Source organism: Heterodontus francisci, chromosome 1, assembly GCF_036365525.1.
Source record: "Heterodontus francisci isolate sHetFra1 chromosome 1, sHetFra1.hap1, whole genome shotgun sequence".
In the NCBI taxonomy this organism is placed as follows: Eukaryota; Metazoa; Chordata; class Chondrichthyes; order Heterodontiformes; family Heterodontidae; genus Heterodontus; species Heterodontus francisci.
In genome coordinates, this window is record NC_090371.1 from 74,021,437 (window position 1) to 74,039,550 (window position 18,114).

Below are 18,114 nucleotides of genomic sequence, written 5' to 3' on the forward strand. Positions count from 1 at the left end.
GAAATATATGAAACTCAGTGGGAATAACTTGTAGGTTGGGCAAGGGTTCCACATTAGACACTTAAATTGCCAATAAAGATGAAAAGTTTGGATGCTCCTGCCATAAGATGCCAATAGTTGGTAAATTATTAAGGGGAAGATAAGGATGAAGAGGGGAGAAAATGAACAACTCTAGTGTGCTGTTCAAGCTTTAAAAACCAGCTAACTATCACTGCTCAATTCTGCACAAACTGGGCATGGGAAAGAAGACTTCTGCATTACTAGAGCATTGAAGACCACAGTCATTAACTGGACATGAAATAACTGATAAATGTTGATTTTTTTTATCATCACTGTGTGTTTTCACATTAATCAGTTTGAGTATTTCTTTTATTATTAATGAATAAAATGTTATTTAAATAGTCCAGTCATTCCAGGTACAGAATACATTTTAATCAATTTGTCACTCCTTGGAGTAAATGAATACTTTATTAATTCAACACCCTGTAAATTGCTTTCGTGAATCCATCCACCCCATGCATACACGATCCACTCACAACAATTAATTTATTTCTTTTAAATTAATACATTATTCAGGTTATGTTCGTCATTATTTTAGAATTAGCTATTTGCTAGTCAGTAATGCTCATAGCAAAAAAAAGAGTGCAACATCAGTAAGTAGACAAACATAATTTTATTTATTTTATTTCGAGATACAGCACTGAAACAGGCCCTTTGGCCCACCGAGTCTGTGCTGACATCAACCACCCATTTATACTAATCCTACATTAATCTCATATTCCTACCACGTCCCCACCTTCCCTCAATTCCCCTACCACCTACCTATACTAGGGGCAATTTATAATGGCCAATTTACCTATTAACCTGCAAGTCTTTGGCTGTGGGAGGAAACCGGAGCACCCGGCGGAAACCCACGCGGTCACAGGGAGAACTTGCAAACTCCGCACAGGCAGTACCCAGAATCAAACCCGGGTCGCTGGAGCTGTGAGGCTGTGGTGCTTGCCACGGTGCTGCCCTTTTAACTGGACTTAAAGTGTTATTTTGTTCAAATGCCTGAATCTTTTTTGGGCGGCACAGTGGCGCAGTGGTTAGCACCGCAGCCTCACAGCTCCAGCAGCCTGAGTTCAATTCTGGGTACTGCCTGTGTGGAGTTTGCAAGTTCTCCCTGTGTCTGCGTGGGTTTTCTCCGGGTGCTCCGGTTTCCTCCCACAGCCAAAAAAGACTTGCAGGTTGGTAGGTAAATTGGCCATTATAAGTTGCCCCTAGTATAGGTAGGTGATAGGGAAATATAGGGACAGGTGGGGATGTGGTAGGAATATGGGATTAGTGTAGGATTAGTATAAATGGGTGGTTGATGGTCGGCACAGACTCGGTGGGCCGAAGGGCCTGTTTCAGTGCTGTATCTCTAAACTAAACTAAATCATTGGGACTTCCTGAGAATGGAATGTACAAATGTTTCAAAGTTTTTTTTTCCCTGTAATTTTAAATGTCTACGTCAAAGTCAATGCCTGCTGTTCTGCAGATTATTGGTACACTAGTCGCTGAAGGTAAGCATGCAGGTCCAACAGGCGATTAAAAAAGGCAAATGGAATGTAGGCCTTCATAGCGAGAGGATTCGAGTCCAAGAACAGGGATGTCTTGCTGCAATTATACAGGGCCTTGGTGAGGCCACACCTGGAATATTGTGTGCAGTTTTGCTCTCCTTATCTGAGGAAGGATGTTCTTGCTATAGAGTTAGTGCAGCGAAGGTTTACCAGACTGATTCCTGGGATGGTGGGACTGACTTATGAGGAAAGATTGAGTCGGTTAGGATTATATTCGCTGGAGTTCAGAAGAGTGAGGGGGGATCTCACAGAAACCTATAAAATTCTAACAGGACTTGACAGGGCAGATGCAGGAAGGATGTTCCCGATGGTGGGTGAGTCCAGAACCAGGGGTCATAGTCTAAGGATACGGGGTAAACCTTTCAGGACTGAGATGAGGAGAAATTTCTTCACCCAGAGAGTGGTGAGCCTGTGGAATTCGCTACCACAGAAAGCAGTTGAGGCCAAAACATTGTATGTTTTCAAGAATGAGTTAGATATAGCTCTTGGGTCTAAAGGGATCAAAGGGTATGGGGTGAAAGCGGGAACAGGTTACTGAGTTGGATGATCAGCCATGATCATAATAAATGACGGAGCAGGCTTGAAAGGCCGAATGGCCTACTCCTGCTCCTATTTTCTATGTTTCTATGTACTAAAATGCAGAGCAGTGAACTTTAACTTTCTTCACGTAATGAATTGTATCACTTCAGCAACAGAGAAGATTAGCAAAGATCATAGATAAAAGATGTTATTTGTCCCGGGATGCTGGATGGTGCAAGGTTTTAAAAAAAAAAGTTCAAAATGATTTCCGAAGCCACAGTTAATTAGAGTTCAGCTCTCTGTCACTTGTTTTATTAAACCTCAGCTATCTTTAAGAATCAGATAACCTTCATACATGGGAGAAATAAATCATAATTAACAAATGATTTGTAGGAACAGGGTAGCCTTCTGACTTAATGTTAGCACATAATTTCCTCCCTTACAGGATCCCAAAGGGGCAGCTTCATTGAAACATTTAAATATTTAAGCATTCAACCAAGTTTTAAGTCAGTGGCTATTATTGTGTATTTCAGATGGCATATCTTTATTATCTCCACTGTTCTGACTACATATAAACCCAACAGACAGGAAAAGATCTGCTGGCCCTTCAAACCTGCCCCATACAGTCATGGTTCAGCCTAACACAATGGCTTCCATTATTATCCCCTCCCCCAACCTTCCACCAGCCAGGCACACAATCCCCTGGATAGATAAGAGAATACCCTTGGCTAATTTTGAGGGGAAAAAAATCTGGGAAACTTTTCTGACTTCTGAAGGTGAGGGGCAGGAGGTTTAGAGGATATGAGGACATTCTTTTTCACCCAGAGGGTGGTTAGAATCTGGAACACACTGCCTGAAGAGGTGGTAGAGGCAGGAACCCTCACAACATTGAGTAAGTATTTAGATGAGCACTTGAAATGCCATAGCATGCAAGGCTACAGGCCAAATGCTGGAAAATGGGATTAGATGGCCGGAAGGGACACGGTGGGCCGAAGGGCCTGTTTCTGTGCTGTGTAATTCTATGACTCTAAATGGGTTCCAGGAGACCACAGTGATTAGCAGGCACATTGCTCAATATCCTACCTACATTTTGTATGCTGTGATGTCAGCCACAGTTAGGAACTCATCCACCTCTCTTTTGAACACTTGCAGCCAATCTGCAGTGAGGTTATAAGAGATGGTAGTTAGTTTTAAAGGCCGATTTTCCAATGTGAAAAGAAAGTCCTCTTGACATCTAACCGACAACGGCAACTTGTGTTTATGTAGCACCTTTCACGTGGTAAAACATCCCAAGTCATTTCACCAAAACAATTATTCAACAAAATTTGGCACCGATCCACATAAGGAGATATTAGGACAGGTCACTGACGGCTTGGTCAAAGAGATAGGTTTCAAGGAGCGACATAAAGGAGAAGAGAGGCAGGTTATTTGATTTTTGATTGAGATACAGCACTGAAACAGGCCCTTCAGCCCACCGAGTCTGTGCCGACCATTAACCACCCATTTATACTAATCCTACACTAATCCCATATTCCTACCACATCCTCACCTGTCCCTATATTCCCCTACCACCTACCTATACTAGGGGCAATTTATAATGGCCAATTTACCTATCAACCTGCAAGTCTTTTGGCTGTGGGAGGAAACCAGAGCACCCGGAGGAAACCCATGCAGACACGGGGAGAACTTGCAAACTCCACACAGGCAGTACCCAGAATTGAACCCGGGTCGCTGGAGCTGTGAGGCTGCGGTGCTAACCACTGCGCCACTGTTTAGCGCATAGGCAACTGAAGGCATGGCTGCCAGTGGTGGAACAAAGATAAACGGGGATGCACAAGTGCACAGAAATCCCTGAGGGTTGTAGGGCTAGAGGAGGTTGCGAAGATCATTAGGGGTAAGACCATGGAGGGATTTGAAAACAAGGATGAGAATTTTAAGTTTGAGTCATTGCCAAGCCGGTAGCCAGTGTAGGTCAGCAAGCACAGGGGCGATGGGTGAGTGGGATTTTGTGTGCTAGGAAACGGGCAGCAGAGTTTTTGAGGAGCTCAAGTTTATGTAGATGTAGGATGGGAGGCCAGCCTGGAGAGCATTGGAATAATCGAGTATAAAGGTTAAAAAAGGCATGGATGAGAGTTTCAGCAGCAGGTGTGCAGAAACATGATATAATGGAGGTGGAAGTAGATGGTTCGGTGATGGAGACGATATGATATCGCAACCTAGTTGTATGCTTACGCAACTTTTATGCATGTCCCCATATCCTATCTATTCTAGATGATGTCTAAACAAGGTCTTGTACAAGGGTAGTTTAGTGTGCTCTTTCTCTTTTTTGTATTGGATTGTCCTGACGACACATCTCATAAGAACATGTGAAATAGGAGCAGGAGTAGGCCATATGGCCCCTCAAGCCTGCTCTGTCATTCAGTAAGATCATGGCTGATGTGATCTTGGCTTCAGCTCCACTTTCCTGCCTGTTTCCCATAACCCTTGACTCCCCTATAGTTCAAGAATCTTGTCTATCTCAGCCTTGAATATGTTTAGTTACTCCGTCTCCACAGCTGTCTGGGGTAGAGAATTCCAAAGATTTACAGCCCCCTCTAAGTGAAAAAATTTCTCCTCATCTCCATCTTAAATGGGAGACCCCTTTTCTGAAACTGTGCCCTGAGTTCTAGATTCCTCCATGAGGGGAAACATTCTCTCAGCATCTACCCTGTCAAATTTTTATGTTTCGATAAGATCACTTCTCATTCTTCTAAACTCCAATGAGAAGAGCCCAACTTGCTAAACCTTTCCTCATTAGACAACTCCTTCATCCCAGAAATCAACCTAGTGAACTGCCTCCAATGCAAGTATACAGAGACCAAAACTAGAGCAGTACTCTAGGTCTCACCAATGCCTTGTACAGTTATAGCAAGACTTCCTGACTTTTATACTCCATCAAACTTGCAACAAAGGCCAACATTCCATTTGTCTTTCTAATTGCTTGCTGTACATCCGTGCTAACGTTTTGTATTTCATGTACAAGGTCACCAAGCTCCTTCTGTACAGCGGCATTCTTTCTCCATTTTAAATAATATATTTTGCTTTTCTATTCTTCCTACCAAAGTGGAAACCCCACATTTTCCTACATTGTACTCCAGCTGCCAAGTTTTTGCCCACTCACTTAACGTATTTATATCAAACTGCTACAGCATAGACCAAATCGAATTAAACCCGATGAACCACCGCCATCGTTCTAGGCACTGGAAATGACAAAGGTACGCCCTGGCCAGTACACCCTGCAAAGTCTTCCTCACTAATATATGGGACTTGTGCCAACATTGAGAGAGCTGTCCACAAACAGCCTGATGTGGTCACATTCACCAAATCATACCTTACAGCCAATGTCCCAAACTGCTCCGTCACGATCCCTGGGTATGTCCTGTCCCACCGACAGGAGAGACCCACTAGAGGTGGCAGCACAGTGGTATACAGTCGGGAAGAAGTGGCCCTGCAAGTCCTCAACATTGACTCCGGACCACATGAAGTCTCATGGCATCAGGTCAAAACTGGGCAAGGAAACCTGCTGATTACCACCTACCGCCCTTGCTCAGCTGAAAAATCAGTACTCCTCCATATTGAACACCACTTGGAAGAAGCACTGAGGGTAGCAAGGGCACATAATGTACTCTGGGTGGGGGCCTTCGATGCCAAGAGTGGCTCAGTTGCATCACTACTGACCAAGCTGGCCAAATCCTGAAGGACATATCTGACAGGCTGGGCCCGTGGCAGGTGGTGAGAGAACCAACAAGAGGGAAAAAACTACTTGGCCTCGTCCTCACCAATCTACCAATCACAGATGCATCTATTCCTGTCAGCATTGGTAGGAGTGACCGTCTTACAATCCTTGTGGAGACCAAGTCCTGTCTTCACACTGAGGGTACCCTCCATTGTGTTGTGTGGCACTACCACCGTGCTGAATGGGACAGATTCAGAACAGATCTAGTGGCTCATAACTGGGCATCCATAAGGCATTATGAGCAGCAGAATTGTATTCAACCACAATCTGTAACCTCATGGCCCAGCATATTCCTCACTCTAAGATTGTTATCTAGCCAGGGGTCCAAACCTGGTTCAATGAGGAGTGTAGAGCATGCCAGGAATAGCACCAAGCATCCCTAAAAATGAGATGCTACAACACAGGACTACATGCATACTAAACAGCAGAAGCAGCATGCAATATACAGAGCAAAGTGATCACAACCAAGAGATCAGTTCAAAGCTCTGCAGTCCTGCCACATCCATGAATGGTGGTGGACAATAAAACAATTAACCCAGAGGAGGAGACTCCAAAAACATCACCATCCTCAATGATGGAGAGCCCAGCACGTCAGTGCAAAAGACAAGGCTGAAGCATTTGCAGCCAGAAGTGCTGAGTGGATAATCTATCTTGGCCTGCTCCTGAGGTCCCCACCATCATTGATGCCAGTCTTCAGACAATTTGATTTTACTCACGTGTTATCAAGAAACGGCTGAAGGCACTGCATACAGCAAAGGCTGTGGGCCCTAACAACATCCCAGCTGTAGTATTGAAGACTTATGCTCCAGAACTAGCTCCACCCTTAGCCAAACTGTTCCAGTACAGCTACAACACTGGCATCTACCCGACAATGTGGAAATGGAAAATTGTCCAGGTATGTCCTTTCCACAAAAAGCAGGACAAAACCAATCGGGCCAATTCCTGCTCCATCAGTCTGCTCTTGATCATCAGCAAAGTGATAGAAGGTGTTGTCGACAGTGCTATCAAGAGATACTGGGAAACAGCCTGCCCACTGATGCTCAGTTTGGGTTCTACACACATATGAACTAGGAGCAGGAGTAGGCTATTCGGCCCCTCCACCCTGCTCTGCCAGCTGATCTGTTTGTGGACTCCACTTTCCTGCCTATCCTTGATACTCTTTGACTCCATTGTTTGTCAAGAATCTGTCTACCTCTGCCTTTCAAACATTCAGTGACTCTGCCTCCATCTCAGGGGAAGAGAGTTCCACAGCCTCATGACCCTCTGAGAGAAAAAAATTCTCTTAATCTCTGTCTTAAGTGTGAGACCCCTTATTTTTAAACTGTGCCCCCTACTTTTAATCTCTCCTGCAAGGGGAAGCATCCTTTGAACATCCACCCAGTCAAGTCCCCTCAGGATGTTATATGTTTCAATAAGATCACCTCTTGTCATTCTAAATGTCAATAAATACAGACTCAACCTGTCCAACCTTTCCTCATACGATCAGCCTCTCATCCCAGGAATCAGTTGAGTGAACCTTCTCTGAACTGCTTCCAATACAGTTATATCCTTTCTTAAGTAAGGAGACCACAACTCTACACAATACTCTAGATGTGGTCTCACCAATGCCTTTTACTTTAGCAAAACATCTCTACTTTTATATTCCATTCCCTTGAAATAAACAACAACATTACATTTGTGTGAGGTATGATACCGACCAGTGGAGAGATTTCCCCAATTCCCATCGACTCCAATTTTGCTAAGGCTCCTTGATGCCACATTCAGTCAAATGCTGCCTTATGTCGAGGGCAGTCACTCTCACCTCACCTCTGGAATTCTTCTTAATCACTTGCTGTACTTGCATACTAACTTTTTGTGTTTCATATACTAGGACACCAGATCCCTCTGCATCTCAGAGTTCTGCAATCTTTCTCCATTTAAATAATATGTTGCTTTTCTATTTTTCTGGCCAAAATGGACAAGTTCACCCTTTCTCTCATTATTTTCCATCTGTCCAATCTTTGCCTGCTCACTTAACCTATCTATATCCCTTTGCAGACTCCTTATGTCCTCTTCACAACTTACTCTTCTTTGTATCTTTTTACCAGGGACACACAGCTCTAGACCTCATTACAGCCTTGGTCCAAACGTGGACAAAAGAGCAGAATTCGAGGTGAGGTGAGAGTGACTGCCCTTGATATAAGGACATCACTGTAGGAGTTCTTCACGGTAGTGTCCTAGGCTCAATCATCTTCAGCTGCTCCACCATAAGGTCAGAAATGGGGATCATCACTGATGATTGCACATTGTTCAGTACTATTTGCAACTCGTCAGGTACTGAAGCAGTCCGTGCGCGCAAGCAGCAAGACCTGGACAACATTCAGGCTTGGGCTGATACTTGCACCAGACAAGTGCAGGCAATGACCATCTCCAGCAAGAGAAAATCTAACCATCTCCCCTTGACATTCATTGGCATTACCATCGCTGAATACCTAACCATCAGCATCCTGGGGGATACCATTGACCAGAAACTGAACTAGCGATATAAAATGTTGTGGTTACAAGAGCAGGTCAGAGGCTGGGAATTTTGCTGCGAGTAACTCAGCTCCTGACTTCCCAAAGCCTGTCCACCAACTACAAGACACAAGTCAGGAGTGTGATGGAATACTCTCCACTTGCCTGGATAAATGCAGCTCCAACAACTCAAGAAGCTCAACACTATCTAGGACAAAGCAGCCCACTTGATCCGCACCCCATCCACCACCTTAAACATTCACTCCCTCCACCATTGGCGCACAGTGGCAGCAGTGTGTACCATCTACAAAATGCCCTGCAGTAACTTACCAAGGCTCTTTCGACAGGAAAGTAAGTTGCGAAGAAGACATAAGGAGGGTACAAAGGGATATAGATAGATTAAGTGAGTGGGCAAAGATCTGGCAAATGGAGTATAATGTGGGAAAATGTGAAATTGTCCATTTTGGCAGGAAGAATAAAAAAGAAGCACATTATCTAAATGGTAAGAGCTCTGATATGCAGAGGGATCTGGGTGTCCTTGTGCATGAATCGCAAAAGGTTAGTATGCAGGTTCAGTAAGTAATTAGGAAAGCTAATAGAATGCTATCACTTATTGTAAGGGGAATTGAATACAAAAGTAGGGAGATTACGCTTCATTTATAGAGGGCATTGGTGAGACCACATCTGGAGTACTATGTACAGTATTGGTCTCCTTATTTAAGGAAGGATGTAAATGAATTGGAAGCAGTTCAGAGAAAGTTTACTAGACTAATACCTGGACTGGGCAGGTTGTCTTATGAGGAGAGGTTGGACAGCCTAGGCTTGTATCCGCTAGAGTTTAGGGGAGTAAGAGGTGAATTGATTGCAACATATAAGGTCTTAATAGGGTGGATGTGGAAAGAATGTTTCCCCTTGTGGGAGAATCTAGAACTAGGGGTCACTATTTGAAAATAAGGGGTCACCCATTTAAGACAGCGATGAGGAGAATTTTTTTCCCTGAGTTCGTGAGTCTTTGGAACTCTCTTCCTCAAAAGGCAGTGGAAGCAGAGTCTTTAAATATTTTTAATGCAGAGGTAGATCGATTCTTGATAAGCAGGGGATGAAAGGTTAGTCGGGCTTAGGCGGGAATGTGGAGTCGAGGTTACAATCAGATTAGCCTTAGTCTTATTGAATGGCGGGCAGGCTCGAGGAGCTGAGTGGCCTCCTCCCGCTCCTTGTTCATATGTTCATATGTTTGTATGACGGCAATTTCCAAACCCGCCACCTCTACCAACTAGAAAACTAGAAGGACAAGGGCAGCAGACGCATAGGAACACATAAGTTCCCCTCCAAGTTTCACACCATCCTGACTTGGAAGTATATCGCTGTTCCTTCACTGTCACTGGGTCAAAATCCAGGAACTCCCTCAACAGCACTGTGGGTGTACCTACACCAGATGGACTGCAATGTTTCAAGATGGCGGCTTACTACCATCTTCTCAAGGGAAATTAAGGATGAGCAATAATGTTGGCCTTGCCTGTGATGCTCACACTCCAAGAACGAATAAAAAAAATCCCTTTGCAAACTTTTTATGTTATCCTCATGGCTTGCTTTCTCACCTATCTTTGTATCGTCAGCAAATTTGGCTACAATACACTCGGTCACTTCATCCAAGTCATTAAGTCTAACTAGTTGAGGTCCCAGCACTGATCCCTGTGGTAGCCACTAGTTACTGTTTGCCAAGCTGAAGATGACCCTTTTATCACATCTGTCTGTTTTCTGCTAGTTAGCCAAATTCTCTATCCCAACAGCATGAGCTCTTAACTCGTGCAATAACCTCTTGGCACCTTATTGAATGCATTTTGGAAATACAAATACATTGCATCTACTTGTTCCCCTTTAACCACCCTGCTCGTCACATCCTTAGAGAATTCTAATAAATTTGTCAAACGCTATTTCCCGTTCATAACTCCTTGTTGACTCTGCTGGATTGTATTATGATTTTCTAAATGTCCTGCTGCTACTTCCTTAATAATGGATTCCAGCATTTTCCCAATGACAAATATTAGGTTAACTGGCCTACAGTTTCTTACTTTGTCTCTTTTCCTGAATAGGGGCGTTACATTTGTGATTTCCCTTTCTGCTGGGAATTTTGGAAGATTAAGCCAATGTATCTGCTATCTGTACAACCACTTCTTTTAAGACCCTAGGATGCAGGCCATTGGGTCCAGGCGATTTCTCAATCTTTAATCCCATTCGTTTGCCTCGTACCTTTTTTCTTAGTGAGCAGTGTTTTAAGTTCCTCCCTTTTGTCTCTTGATATTCTATTATAGACATGATTTTAGTGTCTTCTGCTGTGAAGGCAGGTACGAAACATTTGTTCAAAGTCTCTACTATTTCCTTGTTTCTCATTATTAATTCCCCAGTCTCCTCTAAGGGACCAACATTTACTTCAACTATTCTCTTCCTTTTTATATACTTGTAGAAGCTTTTACCGTCCTTCTTTATATTTCTTGCCACTTCAATCTCATAATCTTTTTCTCCCTCTTTATTTTTTTTAGTCTCACTACTGTACTGATCTCATCCTTTATTAACAGCTACCTCACCTTTTCCTTTCTGTTTATCCTTGGAAATGTCAAGTGTCCCTGAATATTCAGTTCTTAGCCTTGGTCACCTTGCAGCCACGTCTCTGTAATGGCTATCAGATCAAACCCACTTATACCCATCTCAGTACTCTACTTGCTTTTACTGTAGCCTTGAGGTCATGAAATCTCTAAGAAGTTCATGTTTTTCACACCTAGGTCTTTCTCCAGCTCAGCAGCATTAAGTTTGCAACATGCTTTGAAGCACCCCTATCCACTTGGATAATGTTACATTTGTCTCTAATAAATGACATAGAATGATAGAATGGTAGAACACAGAAGGAGGCCACTTGGCCCATTGAATTTGTGCCAGCTCTTTCTCATTCAAGTACTTTTTAAATTCCCTTTTTTGAAAGCTACTTTTGAATCTGTATCCGTCACCCTTCCCATCATCTAAAACCTAACCATAATAAAAGTTATTTTTCCTGTCACTTCTGGTTCTTTTGCCAATCACCTTAAATCTGGCCCCTGGCTATCAACCCTTCAGTCATTGGAAACAGTTTCTCTTTGTTTACTCGATCGAAACCCTTCATGATTTTAAACATTATCAAATCTCCTCTTCACCTTCTTTACTCTAAAGAGAACAATCTTAGCTTCTCCAGTCTATCAATGTAACTGTAATCCCTCATACCATTCTAGTAAATCTCTTACATACCTTCTCCAAAGCCTTCATGTTCTTCTGAAAGTGTGGTACCCTGAATTGGACACAGTACTCCAACTGGGACTGAACTCGTGCTTTATCTAAGTTAAGCATAACTTCCTGGCTTTTGTACTCTATGCCTCTGTTTATACATCCCAGGAACCCATATGGTTTCTTAACTGCTTTGTTAACCTCTCCTGTCACCTTCAAAGATTTTGTGCACAAATACCTCCTAGTCTCTTTCTTGTAGCCCCTTTTAAATTGTCCCATTCAGCATGTATTTTCTCTCCTCATTCTTCCGACCAGCATATATCACCTCTCATTTTTCTGCATTGAATTTCACCTGCCTTGAGTCTGCTCATTCTTCTAGCTTATCTATGTCCTGTTGAATAAAAACAAGAAATGCTGGAAATACTCAGCAGGTCTGGCAGCATCTGTGGAGAGAGAAGCAGACCTAACATCAGTGACCCTTCTTCAGAACTAGCAGATATTAGAAATGTGAAAGGTTTTAAGCAAGTAAAGTGGGGGATGGGGCAAGAGATAACAAAGGAGAAGGTGTAGATAGGACAAGGTCACAGAGAATATAAAACAATGAAGGTGAACAAGGTAAAAGAGACAAATGAAAATCCCGTCGGAGAGAAGAGCAGAACCTCTTCAAGGTAGGCATTCCTGGAAGAGAAGTGGCAGTGAATTAAACACTAAAATGAAAGCAAAATACTATGTCCTCTTGAAGTCTGTTAATATCTTTCTCACTGATTACTACACTTCCAAGTTTCATACCATCTGCAGATTACAAAATTGTGCCCTATACCCACAAGTTCAAGCCATTAATGAATATCAAAAACGGCAGCGGTCCTAGTACTAAACCTTGGGGAACCCCACTGTATACCTTCGTCCAGTCCAAAAAAACAGCCATTCCTACAGATCTTGTTTTCTATTCGTTAGCCAATTTTGTATCCATGCTACTACCATCCCTTTTATCCCATAAGCTTCAATTTTGTAACAAGCCAAATGTGTGGTAATTTATTAAACACTTCTTGAAAGTCCATATACACAATGTCAGTTGCACAGCTCTCATCCAGCTTCTTCGTTCCTCATGAAAAAAACTCAATAAAGTTAGCCATATGCGATTTGCCCTGAATAAATTTGTGCTGGCTCTTCTTTATTAGTTCATGCTTGTCCAACTGGCAATTTTTCTCCCAGATTATTGGCCCAGATTTTGTTATGAGCAGTGAAGGAACAGCTTTTCCATTTACCTTATGTACTATTGCCATGTATACTTTTCGTGGGATTGTCAACGTTAATTTCCAGTAATTCGGTGTGTTTATGGAATTGGTGCCCTCTGCAGGAGATCTGTGGCAGCACAGAGGCTTCTCATCCAATCAGATTGAAGAATCCTCACACACGCAAAACAGGAAATTAAGATTAGATTTAAGGCTGCGTTTGCTGACAACGCAACTGCTCGGTGGCGCTGTACTAGTACGTGCGCAAATGCAGCCTCATCCACTTAAACGTCAGATGGAACTGCTCAATTTATCACAGAAAAACAACTTCAACCCACGGCAGCACACAATAGACATGTTTGATACACGGAGAACATTGTGCTGTTTAAAGTTTCATCAGAAGGACAGCACCTCTGACAGTGCTGCACACCCTCCATAATTCTGTGAGGTTTCAGTGCCATCCCGCTCTCCGGCCGCTCACTCCCCCCATCCCATTCTCCAGCCTCTCACTCCCCGCTTCCGCCACCATCCCTCCAGGCGCTAGCTCTAGACCGGGCCGCTTACCTCCTCATGGCCACTCGCTCTGACATCGCCCCATCACCCCTCGTGGCCCGCTTTGCTTCTTCGGGCGGAGGGAAGTGGCCCGCGGCCTAGAGCTAGTGTCTGGAGGGATGGGGTGGGGAAGCGGGGAGCAAGCAGCTGGTGGGGGGGGAAGCGAGGAGTGAGTGGCCGAGGAGGGAGAGTGTTTTTTTGCACATGCGCCTTAGTCCTGGCAAGGCAAGATGTAGGCTGAGCATGCACAGGAAACCGTTTGCGCATGTGCACATCAGGGAACGCTCTGATGACATCAGCAGGCTGCTGCGTTGTCAGGAGTCACTTTGTAGATTTAAATCATTGTACAGGAAGCAAAATAAATATTGGGACATACACATAAGATAGCGATACAGACACAAAAGAGCAAAGCAGAAAACTATATATAAAAAATATTATTTTTAAAAAATTTGCAACGCTACTTTTCTTAGCGAGTGAGACTCCAAACCAGTACTCCCTCTAAGCTGTGTGGCTGTGCAGAAACTTGGAAGTTCCCACGCAGGCCGATACCAGGCTGACTCCTTTTAAGTTACCGTGCGCGCCTGGCTTCACAAAAAAATGTAAAGGTCCTGTAAATCTGAGTTCTTTTTGCCTTCAGTCTGGTTCAGTAAATATACCGAGTCGGATGTGTAGGTAAAATCAATTACTTTATTTGCGCATTTAGCCGGCTGACTTACTCTAATACAACGACACTGACTCCACCCCAGAGTCTGTCGGGTCCACCAGAGTAAGTGAAGTTTGTGATACAGGTACTACTGTTTATACATTAAGATTCATGCTACGCTTCCTTGTTTAACCAATCAGTGCGGTACAATTCGTCTTCAGCCACGTGGTGACATGCAGTACATCTGTTACTGAGGTTAACAATACACTCCATTCTCAATACATACTTGTTACTAATAAAATATTGTTTTGTACCAGCAAGATAAAACAAAGCGGACAAGCAAGCTAATTAGCAAGAGCATAGGAATCATCAGTAAACATTCTGGTCTCACTCCCTACATTGATCGTGAGTTCTGTTTCTACCTTGTGACAAGTAATTGCGGCGCATCCTGCTATCTCTATTAGGTTTACATTCCTGAGTGTTTCATGCAGTCTGCAGTTACCCAAAGCAGGGTAGTATATACTGATAAGAGGGGCCCTACATTCCTTATCACTCACACAGGGATGGACATCATTTGATTCACAGGAGTCCATTTGTTCCAAACCACAGGTGTCACACAATCAGGCCATAAAAGAACAGATGTCCTTTTAATTACCGGTGTCGGCTATTCTTTGCAATCTCACACTCTCAGACTTTACTTTTAACTATTTCATTGTGGTTTCTGCCCCTTAACATTATACTGTCAAAGCTCAGCAAAGCTACTATTCCTAACTTGGCTATATTTCCCATTAAGCATAGTGCCATGCCTTTCTGCTCACTTCCACAGTCCCGCGCACTTAGATGAATAGGCCGTGCACAATGCGGCGGGGGGAATGCTGCTCCACACTAATTAAATTCATTTTTGAGGACCAGAGAGGTTGCTCAGCACTGACTATGACTTACTACACTGTTAAAAACTTAGTTACTTCTGGTTGAACAAGCCGTAACGTTTTTCAGCCATCATTAGAACTGGAATAGTGGCTAATTAGCCTAGGTTCACGCAATAAGGGTGATCTCTGTGCAGATTCCACCCGTGAAAATGGCAATAGCGCACCCTGTGGAGGAGCAGGATATCACCAACAGCAACTTCAGGATTTCTGTTTTTAACTGCACATGTATGGACATCAGCAGTTGCTGTCAGTTTTGCCTCGTAACAATGGCAAGTGCTGACAGCCTTGCCATTATTAGTACAGCAAAGTTCTGGCAATTGTTTCTAAAAATTTCCCCACCACTATCTTATCAGAAGTAAGCCAATTCACCCATAGATATCATAGAATGGTTACAGCTCAAAAGGAGGCCATTCAGCCTGTTGTGCCTGTGCTGGCTCTCTGGAAGAGCAGCTTATCTTGTCCACTCCCCCACCTTTTCCCCAAGCTCTGCAAGTTTTTTCTCTTCAGATAATTATGCAATTCTCTTTTGAAGGCCTCAATTGAATCTGCCTCCACCGCAGTCTCAGGAAGTGCATTCTAGATCCTAACCACTTGCTACATAAAGAAGTTCTTCCTCATGTCGCCGTTGCTTCTGTTTTAGTCTGCTTGTTTGTCCAGTCCATGGGAATATTCCAAAGCCCTAGCGAGCCTTTAAATATAATAACAGGCTGACTGAGAATAGCTTCTATTTCTTAAAGCACCTTCAGATGAAGGCTGTCAGGACCGGCAGTCTGATTTTATTTTGAGACCTTTTATTCTGTTCAAGGCTATAAATGCATACACTTTGACGCTTTCTACTTTGGAGCCAACTGTACAATGCAATATTAGTAACTCAGCCCCGTCTTCTGAAGTGAAAATTGATGCAAAGTAGTTTCCTTATATTAGAAAAGTGACTGTTTCAAAATTACTTCGTTAGCTTTGAAGCACTTTGGGATATTCTGAGGCTGTGAAAGTTATTATCTAAATGTAAGCTCTTTGCCTTGTTTGTGCATTTGCTGCCTTGTGTCCTTTTAAAGTAAAGTTATTGAACATTATGGCAGTTATTGCAATAATTTTTCTTTTAATACACATTAACGCTTTCTTCAAATTGCCTTTGACCGCTGACACGTTTTGCTCATTGTCAACTGTGCTTCTAATTTTCAATGGCAATGAAGACTTACTATTTCCATGGGTCGTGATCTCCTGTCAAACACCTGACTCCTCCTATGGCCTACTAAATCATGGAACTGTTTGTATTTGTAGTATGCTTGCATCATGAAGCAATATAGCGTCTGGCATCAGTACAGTGATAGGTGGAGCCAACTCGTCAGTTCCCAGACTCTCAGATTCAATTTTAATAAAGAAATTCTTAAAGGCTTTTCAGTGAATTAGAATTATATTGTGTGTTTTTATTGTATGTGCAGAAGACTGAGCCTTTATTTTCAGAATTTCCCTCAAAGTGGCAACGAAAGCAGAAGCAAATGAAAATATAAATACAGGAGACTGGAACTTAGTCATTTTGATTTAAATGTCCAGCATCCATTATAAAAAGGTGAAAAGGAAGTGTTAAGATTATAGTGTATTTGAACGGCCTAAGAACAATGAAGTTATCTGCTGTAACCTGAGATGTGTTGGTGACAGTAATACAGATATTACAAATTAAATTTGAGATGTGACAAAACATGCAAAAGTTCATGGGCACTAGGATGAACTTTAAGAAATTCTATTTAAAGCTTAAAATGACATGACCTCATTTAATTGGTGAGATAAAATGATTACTGCAAAAGAATATGGTAAAACAGAAGGTCAGTTGTTGCAAAGCAACATTCTGGTCAGTTTTGATAAAGAATGAATGATATCTGTTTGGAAGCTTTATAAACATAATTTTCTTTTCAGGAGCGGCCTTTAGTTATCTTGATGATGTCCCATTTAAGATTGGTGATAAGTTCAAGAGTCCTGCCAAAGTGGGATTTCCTGTTGGATTTTGTATATCGGACTACTCTGCACAATTGAGAGAGAGCGACGTGAGTATGAAAAATTAATCTGAGTTTTTTTTGATTTTAGTAAACGTTTGACTTAATCACAATGATTGGCGTTTGCATTTGGAGTGGATTTTTTTTTTCACTTTTATAACTAATGTCTGCATCAAGTGCTGTGGATTTTGGTTATTTTAGTTTAGTGCTGCTCTTATGGCAATGTTGATCATTCTTTGAAGAAGAGTTTTGCTATATCTGCCCAAAATAATTCAAATCTTTTTCCTGCTGTAATGGTTTGGTTTGAAGAAATGTTTTGGACTTACTACTTCTGCACAGCTTACTATCTTTAGAAACACCTCGCCGATGCTGCTTTTCAAGGCTGAAAAAACTCAGTTTTCTTCAGTCTGTTTTTACGTAATCTTTTTCTTTGATACTGGAGGTCAGTCTGTTCCTATTCACTGGCTTTAGTATCTCCTTTGGCTCAGTGACCAAAACTGGACACAGCTCACAATCTGTCTAGAGCAACATTAAGTTTAAACATGAATTCCTTTATAGTTCAGCATTTTGTTTGCCATGTTGGTTGTTATTTCACAGTTGAGCATCAAGCCCATTAAAATCTCAAGCTATTGTTCCACTTCATCATTAGCTATTTGACCCTTATGCGCAGTACTTCTAGTTATCCATATTGAATTCGATATGTCCTTTTACATATTTTGTTTAATGTTTTTGTAGTTCGCAGATGCCACCAGATTCAACTGTCCCTTCTAATTTGTCTTTGTCTATAATTTCAACTAGCTTCCAAATTAAGTAATTTAAATTAGAAGCTTTGGGGTCTGAAAAGCTATCCCAGGGGCATCCTACTTAATGTTTGTCCCAAGCCCAACATAACTCCTCTTCTAAGTACATGCTGTTTCCTTCCTTTACTAATTCCCTATCCATTCCCAGATCTTTGAACCCCTTCCACTTAAGTAGGGATTGAAAAGAGGAGTTCAAAATTATGAAGTGTTTTGACAGATTCAGTAGTAACTTTCAAAAGAGAATTGGATATATATATGAAAATGAAAAATTTGCAGGACTACAGGGAAAGAGCAGAGGAGTGGGACTAATTAGGTAACAGTTTC

General features: G+C 42.4%; 1 protein-coding gene across 5 annotated transcripts in view; it reads left to right on the top strand.

Annotated features, from left to right (window-relative positions):
* The window catches only part of ubap1 (ubiquitin associated protein 1), a 55,848-nt gene that overhangs the window by 19,467 nt on the left and 18,267 nt on the right, over positions 1-18,114 (top strand). For 4 of the 5 annotated variants that reach the window (XM_068031760.1, XM_068031770.1, XM_068031750.1 and 1 more), the window contains one exon: positions 16,914-17,041. In XM_068031760.1, coding sequence (XP_067887861.1) covers positions 16,914-17,041 — 128 coding nt within the window. Of the gene's footprint in view, positions 1-7,985; positions 8,051-16,913; positions 17,042-18,114 lie in introns of all 5 variants that reach the window. The other variant, XM_068031791.1, reaches the window with a different exon arrangement.